This window comes from Doryrhamphus excisus, chromosome 1, assembly GCF_030265055.1.
Source record: "Doryrhamphus excisus isolate RoL2022-K1 chromosome 1, RoL_Dexc_1.0, whole genome shotgun sequence".
Lineage (NCBI taxonomy): Eukaryota > Metazoa > Chordata > Actinopteri > Syngnathiformes > Syngnathidae > Doryrhamphus > Doryrhamphus excisus.
In genome coordinates this window covers 38,169,477-38,185,579 of record NC_080466.1, presented here as the reverse complement: position 1 = coordinate 38,185,579, position 16,103 = coordinate 38,169,477, and the positions used below count along the sequence as shown (strand labels likewise).

Here is a 16,103-nt window from a genome sequence, read left to right as displayed (position 1 = left end):
CGCCCCTGTGCATAGATCACTCTAATGAGATACTGTAATAGAAATATACAATACTGGACATTTATGCAAATACACAAAATCAAAGAAGTCAACACAATTCACGTCATCGAATACTAAGTGAGAAAATTACATTTGGAAGGTGGGTGTATAATAATAATTATACCGATATCAGGATATCATTATTAATGGGTCGATACTAGCTTGTTGAGGTCGATATTTTTCAGTTTAATTTAAGCTTTGATTTATGTGCTAACAGTGACAAGACGGAGCTTATATTTTGTAGTAGTTATGTACCAGTTAATTATTATGTTATATTATATTAATAATTATGGCGAGACAGTTCCAAGACAGAATGCGTATGATTTTTGGAGGCTACTTTTTTTCGAGTGGTTAAATTCACATATTTACGACACAATGAATGGAGCAGTTTGTTTTTGAAGCCTAAGCAAATGCAGCCCCATCCCTTTTAGGTTAAATATTTATTCATATTCCATTAATTATTGTTTATGCTACACATGAACGCTTGAAATATTGTTTGTAACTAATCTTAACGATGATACGCTCTTGGTAATAACACACTTGTTAAACAAAACTGTATCCGTTAGGGGGCAGTAAACAAAAAGGATTTACTGATGTCATCAGCAAAACCATAGAAGAAGACGACTCTACCGGGAGACATGGGGGCTGTAACCGATGGTAAGTATTATTTTTATCTTTTAATTTACGCTCATTCATATTAAAATACAGCCAATTACAACCAGAGCAGTAAAAGTGATGACAATTTTTTACCTGAAAACGCCGACGTAGGCGTAGATATTCCACACATAGTAGCAGCTTTGCTACAAAGATGTGAGTAAACATTAGCATGTTGCTAGCATGTAGTCGTGACCCGCAATGGCTTCTTGATGTCTTGTAGACGAAATCATTCGACAGCGTCTTCTTATCGACGGGGACGGAGCTGGAGACGATCGAAGAATTAATTTGCTGCTCAAATCCTTCACCAAATGGTGCAACTCTCCTGGGAGCCCGGAAGAAAAGTAAGTGAACACACCAGGTCGTATATCAATTATTAGCATCTAAAGCAAAACATCTGTAGCACAGATAATTGCACTATTATAAAAGTATCTGTTGTTTTATTACCTTTTGTAATGGCTAACATATAATACATTGATATAGGAGAAGCAAGTGTAGCATTTCTTGGTTTATTAAGAGTTGTCTATGTTTTTTCCCCCGCAGCTTCACGCAGTATCAGAGGATGCTTGGCACATTGGCACAATGTGAATTCTCCCTGGGGAAGACTCTCATGGTCTATGACATGAATCTGAGGGAAATGGAGAATTGTGAGAAAATATACTCTAATATAGGTTAGTAGTAGCATAATTATTTCAATTTTGCTTAAACGAGGGGTACTTTTCCACTGAGGGCTGCTTATGGAAAACTTGAATTGTACATCAAAGCCGCTAAAACAAATTCTAGTTGTGTTAAAGGCCACAAATCAAATAAAATATCTCATCAGAGTGAATGTAGTTTATTTTTACATTATACCAAGCGCCAGTAAAAAAAATTAAAAGTAAAACATTTGAACACCCCTGGCTTGCATTGAATGCATTGTATTTATACAGTTCATGGATCTTTACTTTCATCTATGTAAAATGATACTGTGATTTTGTCAGTTTGTATTTAAAGAATTTACCCTAATCCCCTCTTTTTGTCCACTTGGCAGAACAAAACATAACATCAGCACACGAGAAGATAGCAGAGTGTAAAAAAGAAATCCAGAGAGCCAAGCGAGTAAGAAAGAATCGCCAAGGTAAAAAACCCCACAAAAAACCCATGTTGTTTTTGTTACAAATCATTTTAGAAACTGAATATATATGTTGCTGAAGCATTATAATGGTGTAATCCCACTACAGAAAACAAAAACATTTATCCTACAGTAAAATAAATTTTTCTGAGTGACATAGTATGCTAATCATTCTTTGGGTATTTTACGTTTTTGGTAGAAGACAAATTATAGTTACAGTAAATTCCAGCCACAACTTTTTTTCACACGCTTTGAACCCTTAACAATGGCGTGGCTGTTTTATGAGCAAAAGAACTACAAGTCCCAGGATGCTTGGGAGTGCAGATTCAGGAAATAGAGAAGGGAATGCTAGTGTATCACCTTTTGAAGTTTTATACAGCAATCGTGTTTTGAGCTGACAAATCTTAAGTAAGTTTCTTCAAGTGTAGAATTACTACAGCTGTTGAACTTCGATTAGGGGGGAGGCACTCGTGTCTCATCTACATAGCTAACAAGTAATGCTGGGAACACTGGGTGTAGTAGGTATGATTGCAATGTTTACAAGGTTAATACTGTACATGTCAACCACTTTTCACATGTTTTTTTTGTTTTGTTTTTCTTATATCCCTCCCGCAGAGTATGATGCTCTGGCGAAGGTCATTCAGCATCACCCTGATCGCCACGAAACATTGAAGTGAGTTCTTCAGTACTCTGCCGTGGAAATCCTGTGGTCAGCACTGTCTGCTTAAGGGAATGATCTGTACTGGGGTTGCATCGTAAAATAGTTTAACAGTGTAATTTCGAACCACCACAAATAGAATCGTCGCTACCTTTTGAGCCTCATTAACATATTAATGTTAACATCATTGTATGTAGCTTGTCCTCTTCAGACAGTAGAAGGCATTGTAAATTTTTTAACACTCCTTATACACACCTGGTCTGCCGGAGAATAAGACAACATAGGGAGGGGATTGGTGCGATCAGTGTTACCAATTTTGCGACATTGTCGCTACATTTAACGAGTATTCAGACCCCTCTAGATGCTAGTTTTTCAGAAAAGCAATCAGCCACAAATCTCACCACTTCTTGTAGTCTTATTGGACACTTGGAGATTAACATGGAAGCACATATCACTATCATATTATGTAAAAGCACTTGCGAGTGGCTCCGGATTGCTTGTTTTGTTCACAACGCATTTCAGAAAAAGAACATCATACCAATAGTAAAATATGGTGGTGGTAGTGTGATGGTCTGGGGCTGATTTGCTGCTTCGTTGTGTTAGAGCAGTTCATGATACTTCTATTATCTGCTTACAGACAGTTGGAGGCGCTTGACAAAGAACTCCAGCAGCTGTCAAACATCAAGGAGAATGTGGACGCAAAGGTAATCAACAAAAGGTCAATCAATAATAAAACCGTCTAATCACTGTCAAATGTCCTTCGATCCTACTCAGTTGGAACTACGGAAAAAGCAGTTCCACGTGCTCCTCAGTACCATACAGGAACTACAGCAGACCCTAGAAAGTGAGTATCCGAGGTTGTTTTCATCGCAGTTCTTTTGTAATTGAGTATTTACCTTGCATCTTCTCCATAGATGATGAAAAGTCCGACACTGATGATCAGCAAAGCCCAGCAGAGAATGCCGAATGATGACTTGTGTTTGATTTGGACTTAACAAAGTGGAACAAAATTTTCAATTTGTATGTTCCTTTTTTTATGTATTTTTGAATAAATGTGAAAATTACTATCTTTCAAGTTATTCATCAAATGGATGGACATTTGACTATATACCAAACAATTCTTTTAACACCTGACAGTTTTGGCTGCTTGCTAGCAGTCTTCATCAGACGTAAATGGGATATATAAGCTCTAGTTATGGATATATGGAACCAATTCACCATGATAAATAAGGGATTGCTGATATCTGATGTGGCATATCAAAAACTTAGCACAGTAATTGCTGTCAACACAATGGAGTCTTGTTTTTTAAGGGTACTGTAAAAGGGGTTACTTTGTTTTTTTTCTGGATAAATTCCAAATTAACCAGCCTTTCTTTGCAAGTTTAATAACTACTTGCACAATGTTAATATCTAATACAAGAGCTCTATAAAAATTATACCGTTAATAAGTCTAACTCAAAGTTGTAATGAGACTAAAATAAATAAATGTGGTTTTAATATGGCAGTGCACCATTCCGCACGGTGTTATTATTATTCAATGTAAGAACTACTCTTTCATGACCAGCGTTCAGTAATTTTAGTCGTTTAATAGTGAGTCATTTCCTAGGTTTTCCTTTTTTTTTTTTAAGATCCCCATGACAGCTACACACTTATCAGGTTTGGTTAACAAATTTACATGACCCTCACAGCTAGGAGATCCCAGTTCAATTCCAGTTCATTTTTTTTTTTTTTTTTTCAAAATAAACATCTGTATTTTCTGTATGTTCTTCTTTCCTTCAATTCCACCCTCGGCCATCTCTGTGTGGAGTTTGCATGTTCTCCCCGTGCATGCATGGGTTTTCTCCGGGTATTCCGGTTTCCTCCCACATTCCGAAAACATGCTAGGTTAATTGGCGACTCGATATGAATGTGAGTGTGAATGGTTGTTTGTCTATATGTGCCCTGTGATTGTCTGGTGACCAATCCAGGGTGTCGCCTGAAGACAGCTGGGATAGGCTCCAGCACCCGCCTCGTGAGGATAAGCGATAGAAAATGAATGAAACATATACCAGATATGATATAACCTAGCCTGTTTTCTTGATCAAAACTAAGAATGCTATTGTTTATAAACTTTATTCTCAGCTTTAACTAATTATAAACTAACATTTTGCAACACAAGTATAGGACAGCAACATTTTTATATAAATCCTAATCCAATAACATGATTGCAAGAGTAAGATTCCCCTAAAATGAACAGCAGGATGGGAGTATGTAACAGTCAAGTCCTAACTATGATTGTGTGAGTATAATCGGCTACTGTTTTGAAGAAGATGAATGAAAAAAAGAATAATACATTCAGATTCAGCTATTGTGCTGTGACCTCTAAAACTCCACGAGGTATGCATGGGCTTTGGTGAGGCGTTGATGACGACTCTGCAAAGCAGACCTTTTCAGGGCAATGTCGGGATCCTCCTTCAACAACAGGTCAATGTTCTCCTTGTCCTGCAGCACCTGCAGCATTTCCCTCTGCAGTTGTGCAGCAGACTCCTGCAACATCTGGTAGCGAATCACAAGCGGGATTTGGTCAGCTAGACGCTGGCTGGCAATCTGTGGTAAGAAAAACATTTACAAACAGAGTCATAAGGGTGCCAGATGTACAAGCGACATGACAACACAAAATGCAGTTTTTGAATTTAACTTTTTATTGTTAACAAAGAAAAAAATCCAAACCTATGTATCTCTGCATTCAAGTGGAAAAGGATATAATGCCATTTCTAAAGCTCTGGGACTCCAGCTAACAACAGTGAGAGCCATTAACCACAATATAGTTTCTTAATATAGTTTTTTTTTGGTCACGTACCAAAGAACGAGGTGATATGACCATGCAATGACATAATGGGTCCCATAGTAACCGTCAATATAGTGATATATATAGCACATTATGACTGGTTCAAGACTCTTCATCCTTGTATTTAGCAAACATCAACTGCTCGTATTGTTTCTTGAATTGGCTCCTCGTTGTGCATTGTTTGATTTCCTTACTCAATCCATTCCATAGTTTGATTCCACATACTGAAATGCTATGGCTTTTTAACGTAGTCCTAGCATATAAGTGTTTCAAATGTACTTCTTCCCTGAGATCATATTTCTCCTCTCTTGTAGAGAAGTATTGGATGACATTTTTAGGTAATTGGTTATTTTTAGCCTTATGCATTATTTTAGCTGTTTGAAGATGAACTATATCAGCAAGTTGAAGTATTTGTGATTTTAGTTAGTATGTTCTCTGTAGGCGGCATTATGAATTATCCTTACTGACTTTTTTGCAGTACATTTAGCGAGTGAAGATTGCTTTTATAGTTCATTCATTCATTCATTTTCGCAAGGGTGCTGGAGCTGGACTGGTGGCCAGCCAATCACAGGGCACATATAGACAAACAACCATTCACACTCACATTCATACCTATGGACAATTTGGCGTCGCTAATTAACCTAGCATGTTTTTGGAATGTGGGAGGAAACCGGAGTACCCGGAGAAAACTCTGTGCAAACTCCACACAGAGATGGCCGAGGGCGGAACCGAACCCTGGTCCTCCTAGCGAACCACTCGACCGCCGTGCCGCTGCTTTTATAGTTATTAGCTCATATTTCCACACAATAAGTAACCTAATATCTAAATTTGTTGATTTTCTTAAACATTTAAGTGTGACAAACATGCAAAAAAAAAATCAGGGAGGGGGCAAACACGTTTTCACTCCACTGTACATTTTCAAAAAACAACTAATCAAATACCAAAATAGTTAATTAGATAACTGATTAATCAGTGAGTCATCGCTTAATTGTAGCAGCTCTATTTGATTACTTGAGTGAAATGTTAGGTTTGGAATTTTTTTTTGGGGGGGGGGGTAATTTACTGTTGGCCATATATTTTGACTTTGACAAAACCTGATGTTTTAATGTTATTATTATTTAATATTATTGCTGGGCGGCACGGAGGTCAAGTGGTTAGCACGCAGACCTCACAGCTAGGAGACGAGAGTTCAATTCCACCCTCGGCCATCTCTGTGTGGAGTTTGCATGTTCTCCCTGTGCATGCGTGGGTTTTCTCCGGGTACTCCGGTTTCCTCCCACATCCCAAAAACATGCTAGGTTAATTGGCGACTCCAAATTGTCCATAGGTATGAATGTGAGTGTGAATGGTTGTTTGTCTGTATGTGCCCTGTGATTGGCTGGCGACCGGTCCAGGGTGTACCCTGCCTCTCGCCTGAAGACAGCTGGGATAGGCTCCAGCACCCCCGCGACCCTCGTGAGGATAAGCGGTAGAAAATGAATTAATGAATATTATTGCTCTACTTAGCTGTAATGGACAATAAAAGTTGGTCCTCTTTTGGTACGAAGACTTACTTTATAGTAGGACCTCAGATGTATTTTCAGTTGCTGCAGCGTAGCATAACAATCCAACGGATTCTCCTCCACCACCTGCTCTTCATCCTCCCTCCACTCTCCGCTCCTGTTCTCATTGTAAGTGTTACTATAGGTCCTATCCTGAGTGTAAACCATCAGCTCCATTTTGAACTGATTCCTCAGCAAGGTCTCCGCAGTTGACTCCTTTTCTTGCTTAATGGCTTCAATCTTTGTCTAGAAAACACAAAAAGACACAAATAAAAGCGGAACGTAGAATCTGCATGAATTTTGTCAGCGGATTTAGTTGGCGACCTTGGTTGTTTTCAGGAGGTGAGGAAATCCACTGAAGTTACTGTGGGCTAACTGTATGAACACTTTCCTAACAGCATCTGTAATAATAATGTAAAGTTAAACAAACGGCTTAATTATACCAGTTATTAATTCAAGCAGGTACCTCCTATATCTTTAAGTTTCTTTACAGCGGGCTCCTCCAACTGCTTGATTTGATCCTTGACCATGACCTCAAAAGTCTTGTAATTGACAAAACCAGGAAGTTCTCTACCACGGTACTTGTGTTCATGATGCTCCACCTCGCGTTCAATCTTTTCATTAACTAGAAAAAAAAAACAAATGTATAAGAGAAGAGGGCGCACGACAAAAGATAAACAGACACCATGACACACACTCACATATCTTTCCTGAGTCGTCCAGGTAGGCGTTCCACTTCCCAAATTCTGTTCTGAGCACTGAAAATGTATTGAGACGATCTCCACATCTGAGCTCGTCTCCTGTCGTGAGGCTGATGGCATCTTGGATGAACGCCGTTACTTTCTACACACAACACAGGAGAAAAAAAAAGCATCCGGTCATTCACGAAGAAACATATTGATGAATGAAACAAGTGCTGATGTTCATTAATAAACAATGCAACATTATGTTATGATGTAGGGCTGAAATTTACTGTTTTGATTCATCAAGTGCTGTAATTGGTGAGACCCTAGATCAGGGGTGGGCAAATATTTGGACTCATGAGTTAACGAAATTGTCTGGGGAGGGGGGCAGAACATATATTTAACACACACACACTGTTTTATTCTTATAGTTTTCCTTGAATTATTTGTCTATAATTTTATCTGTAAAAGTGTTATATATACATATATACGTATACTTATATATATATATATATATATACATATATACACTACATATATATATATATATATATATATATATATATATATATATATATATATATATATATATATATATATATATATATATATATATATATATATATATATATATATATATATATATATATATATATATATATATATATACCCTTTTTTCAGGAGCACTTTAAACATCAGACCACATCATTTAATTTTACATTTTTATTTAAATTTTTTACTAAATAAGACATTCGACACGCTTTCATGAACTAAGACAATGTAAAATATATTCACGTCAGAGGCTGAAATCAGAAAATATGTACATTCATTCATTCATTTTCTACCGCTTTTCCTCACGATGGTCGCGGGGGGTGCTGGAGCCTATCCCAGCTGTCTTTGGGCGAGAGGCGGCGTACACCCTGGACTGGTGGCCAGCCAATCATAGGGCACATATAGACAAACAACCATTCACACTCACATTCATACCTATGGACAATTTGGAGTCGCTAATTAACCTAGCATGTTTTTGGAATGTGGGAGGAAACCGGAGTACCCGGAGAAAACCCACGCATGCACGGGGAGAACATGCAAACTCCACACAGAGATGGCCGAGGGTGGAATCGAACCCTGGTCCTCCTAGCTGTGAGGTCTGCGCGCTAACCACTCGACCGCCATGCCGCCCTAGATATGTACATTTTAAATTTAAAAAAAGATTGTATAATCAATTCATCATCATTATCATAGTAGAAATAGAAAACATTAACACACATCTATAGTGGAAATATACAGTATCGAAAACTTTTTTTTTGGTCCAAAAGCACTCACATCAATAAAGAAGACAAGTCTCTCAGATGGTTCAGATGGAGGCCCGGTGCCACATTTCTCCAGTTCTGCCTGAGTCTGTGACAACTTCTCCACGATCTGCTCTTCAAGTCGAGGCAGAGACCTCTGCAAAGTCACACATGTCAACAGTCAAAACTAAAGGTGAGACATAATCATATTTGATATAGTTAGTTCCTATCATCCATCAACGTCAACCTCAATATGATGCACAAGCTCCAGAGTGAGTTTCTCCGCCAGCTTTGGAACAGTGGCGTGACCTTCGTTGTAAAGCGGGCTACAGCAAATTCAATGAAAACACACACTGTCATTCGTAACGAGACATGGATATCTGTGGAAATCGTGATAAAAGAGGCAGCATACTTGAAATACGGATGGTCAGTGAAGTAGGCTTTCTCTCTCTCTATTGCTTCAGAGAGAGACACCTTCTCCGTGATCTCCTGCTGACCCCTGCACCTGACGATCATGTAGCCCTTCCTCAGGTGGATGACCTGATTGTGGACAATGTCCACCACCGTTGTTTCTGTGCCTTTGTCCACCAGATCAGGTTTAGTCAAGATCCCTGTGAGAAAAAGCAGCCCCTTTCTAATAAGACAATCACTTCAAAGTGAAATATTACAGCTATAAACGGCAATTCTAATTCACCCAAAGTCCTTTCTCCTTCCGGATCCACCTCCTGTGCCATCTTTAAGGCTTCTGTCGTTGCAATGTCCATGGTGCATGGCACTACCACCAGATTGATGGTTTCTTGTTTGGTGATGAAGTGAAAGATCAGTCGTTTTATCTGGAAGAATCAAATTATGTTGTGTTCAGTTTGACGTTGCATGGAATTTTTTAGTCATGAGTTCATTCATTTTCTACCGCTTTTTCCTCACGAGGGTCGCGGGGGTGCTGGAGCCTATCCCAGCTGTCTTCGGGCGAGAGGCAGGGTACACCCTGGACTGGTCGCCAGCCAATCACAGGGCACATATAGACAAACAACCATTCACACTCACATTCATACCTATGGACAATTTGGAGTCGCTAATTAACCTAGCATGTTTTTGGAATGTGGGAGGAAACCGGAGTACCCGGAGAAAACCCACGCATGCACGGGGAGAACATGCAAACTCCACACAGAGATGGCCGAGGGTGGGATTGAACCCTGGTCTCCTAGCTGTGAGGTCTGCACGCTAACCACTCGTCCGCTGTGCCGCCCTGCCTAAAATCATTAACAGTCAAATTTGTCTTCACATTGTAATTACAGGGCTGCATGGCGCTCTAGTGGTTAGTGCGCAGACATCACAGCTCGGAGACCAGGGTTCAATTCCACCCTCGGCCATTCCTCCCACATTCCAAAAACATGCTAGGTTAATTGACGACTCCAAATTGTCCATAGGTATGAATATGAGTGTGAATGGTTGTTTGTCTATATGTGCCCTGTGATTGGCTGGCCACCAGTCCAGGGTGTACCCAGCCTCTTGCCCGAAGACAGCTGGGATAGGCTCCAGCACCCCCGCGAAAAAGGGCACTACAGGGGTACAACACCCCTCAGCTTCCCTGGGAAAGTCTATTCCAGGGGAGGGCAAACTACGGCCCGGGGGCCAAATCCGGCCCGCCAAGTGCTTGAATACGGTCTGCCCGTTCTTTCCAAAGTATTTAATTTCAACTTAACATCCAACCTGGTATCATGGCTTGAGCCAACCTTTTGATGGTTTTAGTAGCTGTTTTATCAATTTTGTTATTTGATGTGGTCTGATGTTTATAAAGTGCTCCTGAAAAAAAGGGATACAATACAATACACACTTTCACAGGTACTATACTTCCAGGTGGACTGTTGTGTAAAATATATAGTCTGGCCCCCCATAAATTTTGTTAAAGCAATGCGACCCGCGAGTCAAAAAAATTGCCCACCCCTGCATTAGTTGAACCTCGACTACAGTAGGTGCAATGTGGCTTTCTGGCTTTACCGGTCAATCTATGTTCCCACATAGATAGTGCAAGATATGCGCTATGGGAAGAATTTTCAACTTGTCTTATATATTTCCTAGCTACCTGTGTGATGATTTTAATGCAATTTGTAAGATGATACCATGAGTAAGATTGTTATACTGAGTAATGACCTCCTGCAATTTCCAAAGTGTTGACAAGCTCGTCATGGCTGTTACCGTAATTTCCCGTAATTTCAATTGAAGCAAACCTGATCACCGATGTTCTCTGGCTGTCCCTTTACAGCCACCCTGGTGATGCCTGGTAGGTCAATGAGCGTCAAGTCAGGAACGTTTGGAGAATAAATCTCCAAAGTAATGAGATCATCGGAGATCCCAACCCCAACGCCAGCAATTTCATCTTGAACTGTAGAAGCAAAGCAAAAAGCACAAAAGATGGATGATTGAAAAATCTGCGACTTGAACATAAGTTGAAATTCAAGAACCAGCCTCCATACCCTCACGAATTTTTTTTTCCACTTGCGCGGGGTCCTTGATTTCCTCGGTATAGTCATGATAGCTAATCTGTGCATACCACTGCTCTCCTTCTCTCAGTCTCTTCATCTTCAGTTCCAGAGGACATCTTGTCACAATGCCTACATCGACGTTGATGAGTGAGAGGGAAAAAAAGCATAGTGAAATAAAGCAGTACACAAATATGACATCTTTATGCCATTTACAGTACATATGCCAATAACTCTTCAAAGAATAATTCACACAGACTTTTTTTGTTTTTTCATGGGAGATTATGCTTTTTCCCTATAGCATTTTACAATTGCATATGCAAATAACATCTTGCGACTTATAGGACAGCCTATAGCTACTTTTCTTACAGAAAAGTTGGCAACAGTGTTGTTTGATATGAGGTTATGTTACCTGATAACACACTCTCACTGTGCAGATACTGAGTTCTACTGGTTCTCAACAGGTTATTGGCTTCTATGTTGGATGGAAGTCACGCTATACCTTTTTTTTTCACTACTATTATTAGGCTATAGGCTTCACTTGGCTGGGACAAACCGGTTCTACTGACTCAAAGTGAGATATGATTAATTTCAAGAAGACTGATTTGTTTCCGTGATGAGAACAAGTAATGTGCAGGGTAAAACAGAGGCTCTATGGGACTGAGAACTGACTTTGTTCATTCATTTTCTACCGCTTATCCTCACAAGGGTCATGTGAGGTGCTGGAGCCTATCCCAGCTGTCTTCGGGACTGGTCGCCAGCCAATCACAGAGCACATATAGACAAACAACCATTCACAGTCACATTCATACCTATGGACAATTTGGAGTCGCCAATTAACCTAGCATGTTTTTGGAATGTGGGAGGAAATCGGAGTACCCAGAGAAAACCCTCACATGCACGGGGAGAACATGCAAACTCTACACAGAGATGGCCGAGGGTGGAATCGAACTCAGGTCTCCTAGCTGTGTGGCCTTCATGCTAACCACTCCATCGCCGTGCAGCCCTGAGAACTGACTAAATATTGCTAAATACTAGAGATGCCACCAATCAGTGTCGGATAATTTCCATAAAAATATGTGATCGGGGGCTGCACGGTGGACGAGTGGTTAGAGCGTAGACCTCACAGCTAGGAGACCAGGGTTCAATTCCACCCTCGGCCACCATCTCTGTGTGGAGTTTGCATGTTCTACCCATGCATGCGTGGGTTTTCTCCGGGTACTCCGGTTTCTTCCCACATTCCCAAAACATGCTAGGTACGACACCAAATTATCCATAGGTATGAATGTGAGTGTGAATGGTTGTTTGTCTATATGTGCCCTGTGATTGGCTGGCGACCAGTCCAGGGTGTACCCTGCCTCTCGCCCAAAGACAGCTAGCTCGCTAGCTAGCTCATGCTAGCTAATTTTGAGTAACTAACCAAAGACAGCTAGCTCGCTAGCTAGCTCTTGCTAGCTAATTTTGAGTAACTAACCAAAGGGTAAAAAAACATATAGTAGTTGTTTATTAGAAAAACTATGTTGCAGTGTGTGGACCAGAACAGCCAATTAAATGATGTTTGTAAATTCTATTATATTTTGAAAATGTTATGAATATATAATGTATAATAAACACCTAGTTTTCAATTATTTCAAGTGTGTACACGGTTTTGGAGGGAACCCCGTACAAACATATTGACTATGAGTGTCATTCAAAATATTGCATCATATACATTTTTGATTGTTATTCTATCGTCTATATATGTTTCAGCATCTAATACCCACACCCATGCCGTCGAATGCTAAAAAAAAAAAAAAACGTTACCGTTTCCTCTCGGCAACGCCACCCCGGACAGCGCCTCCAAGACTGAGCTCTTGCCCGAACTTTGGTCTCCGATGACGGCAATGGCAGGCAGGGCGAGGTCCTTCTCCACACCCAGGGACCGAAGCGAGTCGATAAGGTCGATACATGGGCGCACCTTCTCCTCGTATTGCTGGTTCAAAGAGTTCATGTTTTATGACTTGATGTGCGCCAACAAAATGCTCGCTCAAACGTCTTAGCGGAAGGAGGATGCAATGCAGCACCACTGGTGAGGCGCACACTTAAGGCACACACACTAGCACAAAAACAGAAAGTGAAAGTAGAGTTAGGTTTCGTTTCTTCTAGCTCCACTGATGAAAATGTACAGAAAGTGAAGTATGTCAAGTTAGTATCGTTGATTCTGAACAGAAAAAGAATTATGATTGTGATTGCTTTCAGTGGACCTATACTCTTGATTTTAAAGGAAAACTGCATTAAAAAAATATTACCCATCTGTTAAGAGTCCAATTCCAAAAGAATGCTCTCTGGTTCTACCATATCTTACATATTGTGCGGAAATATTGGGTAATAACTATAAAAGCAATCTTCACTCGCTAAATGTACTGCAAAAAAAAGGTCAGTAAGAATAATTCATAATGCCGCCTACAGAGAACATACTAACTCCTTATTTCTAAAATCACAAATATTTAAACTTTAAACATTAAAATAATGCATAAGGCTAAAAATAACCAATTACCTAAAAATGTCATCCAATACTTCTCTACAAGAGAGGAGAAATATGATCTCAGGTAAGAACTACATTTGAAACACTTATATGCTAGGACTACGTTAAAAAGCCATAGCATTTCAGTATGTGGAATCAAACTATGGAATGGGTTGAGTAAGGAAATCAAACAATGCACAACGATGAGCCAATTCAAGAAACAATACAAGCAGTTGATGTTTGCTAAATACAAGGATGAAGAGTCTTGAACCAGTCATGATGTGCTATATATATCACTATATTGACAGTTACTAAAAATAACGTACACATTTTTAAATTATATTAGGAAAGCAGGAAGTGAACAAATGTAACAGTTACTGATTGTAAAAGTACCAGATGGAGGGGTAGGATTTAATAAGCTTTGCTTCTTCCTACTCCTTTTGGACATGTGGAACTGGGAACTGATTATGGGATGCATTCAATTGTAATCTGATGCATGTTCAAATTAAATAAAACCATTACCATTACACTTATCAACAGGAGGATAGGACTCAAAAAAGCGTCCAAAAGCGGCTAAAGAGCAGTTTCCGCTCCAAGCGCCAGACCCTCTTCGAAGAGTGACTTTGCCTTTGTGACGTTTTCTTAACTCGGTAGATCATAAGTTTCGGTTGTACATACCAAAAAACTGTATAAGGAAATGTGTTTGCTCAATATATTATACAATAACTAAGAATAAATGTGTTTCCATGTGATAACTTATGTAAATTTACTTTTTATATATCCAACACATATGGGAACACATATTTTCATGGGAACCACGAAATCCAAAGAAATACCGCTGAATAGGTGCCGATTCCGGAAGAACTGGAAAGCTTTGTGTGCTGGTTATTGTGTGTAGCTGCTCTATCGGAGTCCAAAACTCGCAAAATGAGCATAAAGGTCCCTTTTAATGTAACCAACTCAGATTGGTTATATGCATGTCACATTATATGTAAATGGAGCATTGTTGGTGCTTTTTTTTGAGTATTTTTTGAGGTTTAATAAGTGGTTCCCATAAATACAGTAATGACCTATCTATTTTTATCTGTTTATGTAGCTTTAGAATGCACAGATAAGAAATATATGTGTAATATAAGGATTGTGGAAAGTGTCGTTTTCATTTAAAGGAAAATAACTTTTTTTTTTAGATTTATCTTATCAAATCTGTGCATGGTAGTGGAATTCAGTTTCATTTCTTGCAAAGTGAGTGGACAGTTTGACTTGTGATGTCACAGTGACTAGGTGCTTCTTAGGTGAGTAAGTCGAACTGTTAGGGGGAATGTGAGAGGCAGGGAGGACTTTCGACATTACTGCATTTTGCTGGCTTCAGTTTCAGATTCTCAGTTTAAAAACAGATTCAGAAATGTAATGTTGGCAAAAGTTTATACATAGATCTGCACACATGAATACAAACAGGTAATACACATACTGTACGGTATGAACATCATAATCTGCTTTATTATGTACACCGAGGAACGCTACATGCATAGCAGCTTGAGAAAAAAAGGGTTGCACACATCTTATGCATTGAAAACACACATCAACCAAGCATAGTCTCTTTGAGTATTACTTCAAATATAAAACACAACACACTTTGATTGTCAGTTGAGAATAGAAAACTTAGTAACCTTGATGTATAAATATGATACCGCAGTACCGGGTGTGATTTTTTTTGCTGGGCTTTGGGTTTGTTAATGGACACGCTGGCATGCTGTAGTAGAAATAAACCCTTTTTTTAACGTTTTGTTTGACGTCATAGACAATATACACAGTAAAAGCGTTACAAAGCACCCACTTTAAACAATTAGGGAAAGAATCCTCATGACACCATCAAAAAAAAAAAATCACTCGACCGACTTGTATTGTATGCAGGAGACCTGTCGGTAAAAATATACTAAAAATATATACTTAAAGAAGTGAAGGCAACATAAATCCCAGCTAGCTTGTCATGCTGCATGGACAGTGTGGCTTACCGTTACAAAAAATACAGTGGAACCTCCAAGTTCGAATGCGTAAAGAAGTGTTTCCCAACCGTTATTGAGCCAAGGCACATATTTTACATTAGAAAAAATGTCACAGGAAGACGCTACCAAATAAACATGTTGCATGAATGGCAACATGTTCACGAAATGTTAAAAAAATTTATTAATAAACAAAACATTTTCATAAGCTGCACGGCGGAAAGTGGTCTGCGTGCAGGCCTCACACCTAAGAGACCGGAGTTCAATTCCACCCTCATCCATCTCTGTGTGGAGTTCGCATGTTCTCCCCGTGCA

At 39.4% G+C, this 16,103-nt stretch overlaps 2 protein-coding genes across 2 annotated transcripts; one reads left to right on the top strand and one right to left on the bottom strand.

Moving 5' to 3' along the window:
• The first annotated feature begins 120 nt into the window (after nucleotides 1-120).
• On the top strand, nucleotides 121-3,527 carry thoc7 (THO complex 7). The gene is made up of 9 exons (XM_058078511.1): nucleotides 121-139; nucleotides 606-696; nucleotides 917-1,037; nucleotides 1,237-1,364; nucleotides 1,724-1,810; nucleotides 2,420-2,477; nucleotides 3,100-3,166; nucleotides 3,237-3,306; nucleotides 3,377-3,527. Exons 2-9 carry the CDS (start codon nucleotides 678-680, stop codon nucleotides 3,430-3,432), a joined length of 606 nt encoding a protein of 201 aa, XP_057934494.1. The 5' UTR covers nucleotides 121-139; nucleotides 606-677; the 3' UTR covers nucleotides 3,433-3,527.
• Nucleotides 3,528-4,200: 673 nt separating this feature from the next.
• Nucleotides 4,201-13,381, bottom strand: LOC131132247 (interferon-induced GTP-binding protein Mx-like). The gene is made up of 12 exons (XM_058077712.1): nucleotides 13,089-13,381; nucleotides 11,280-11,417; nucleotides 11,034-11,188; nucleotides 9,500-9,638; nucleotides 9,218-9,416; nucleotides 9,053-9,131; nucleotides 8,840-8,962; nucleotides 7,532-7,673; nucleotides 7,297-7,455; nucleotides 7,155-7,231; nucleotides 6,843-7,076; nucleotides 4,201-5,048 (listed from the first exon to the last, which is right to left on the bottom strand). Exons 1-12 carry the CDS (start codon nucleotides 13,273-13,275, stop codon nucleotides 4,824-4,826), a joined length of 1,857 nt encoding a protein of 618 aa, XP_057933695.1. The 5' UTR covers nucleotides 13,276-13,381; the 3' UTR covers nucleotides 4,201-4,823.
• Between the last annotated feature and the right edge of the window lie 2,722 nt (nucleotides 13,382-16,103).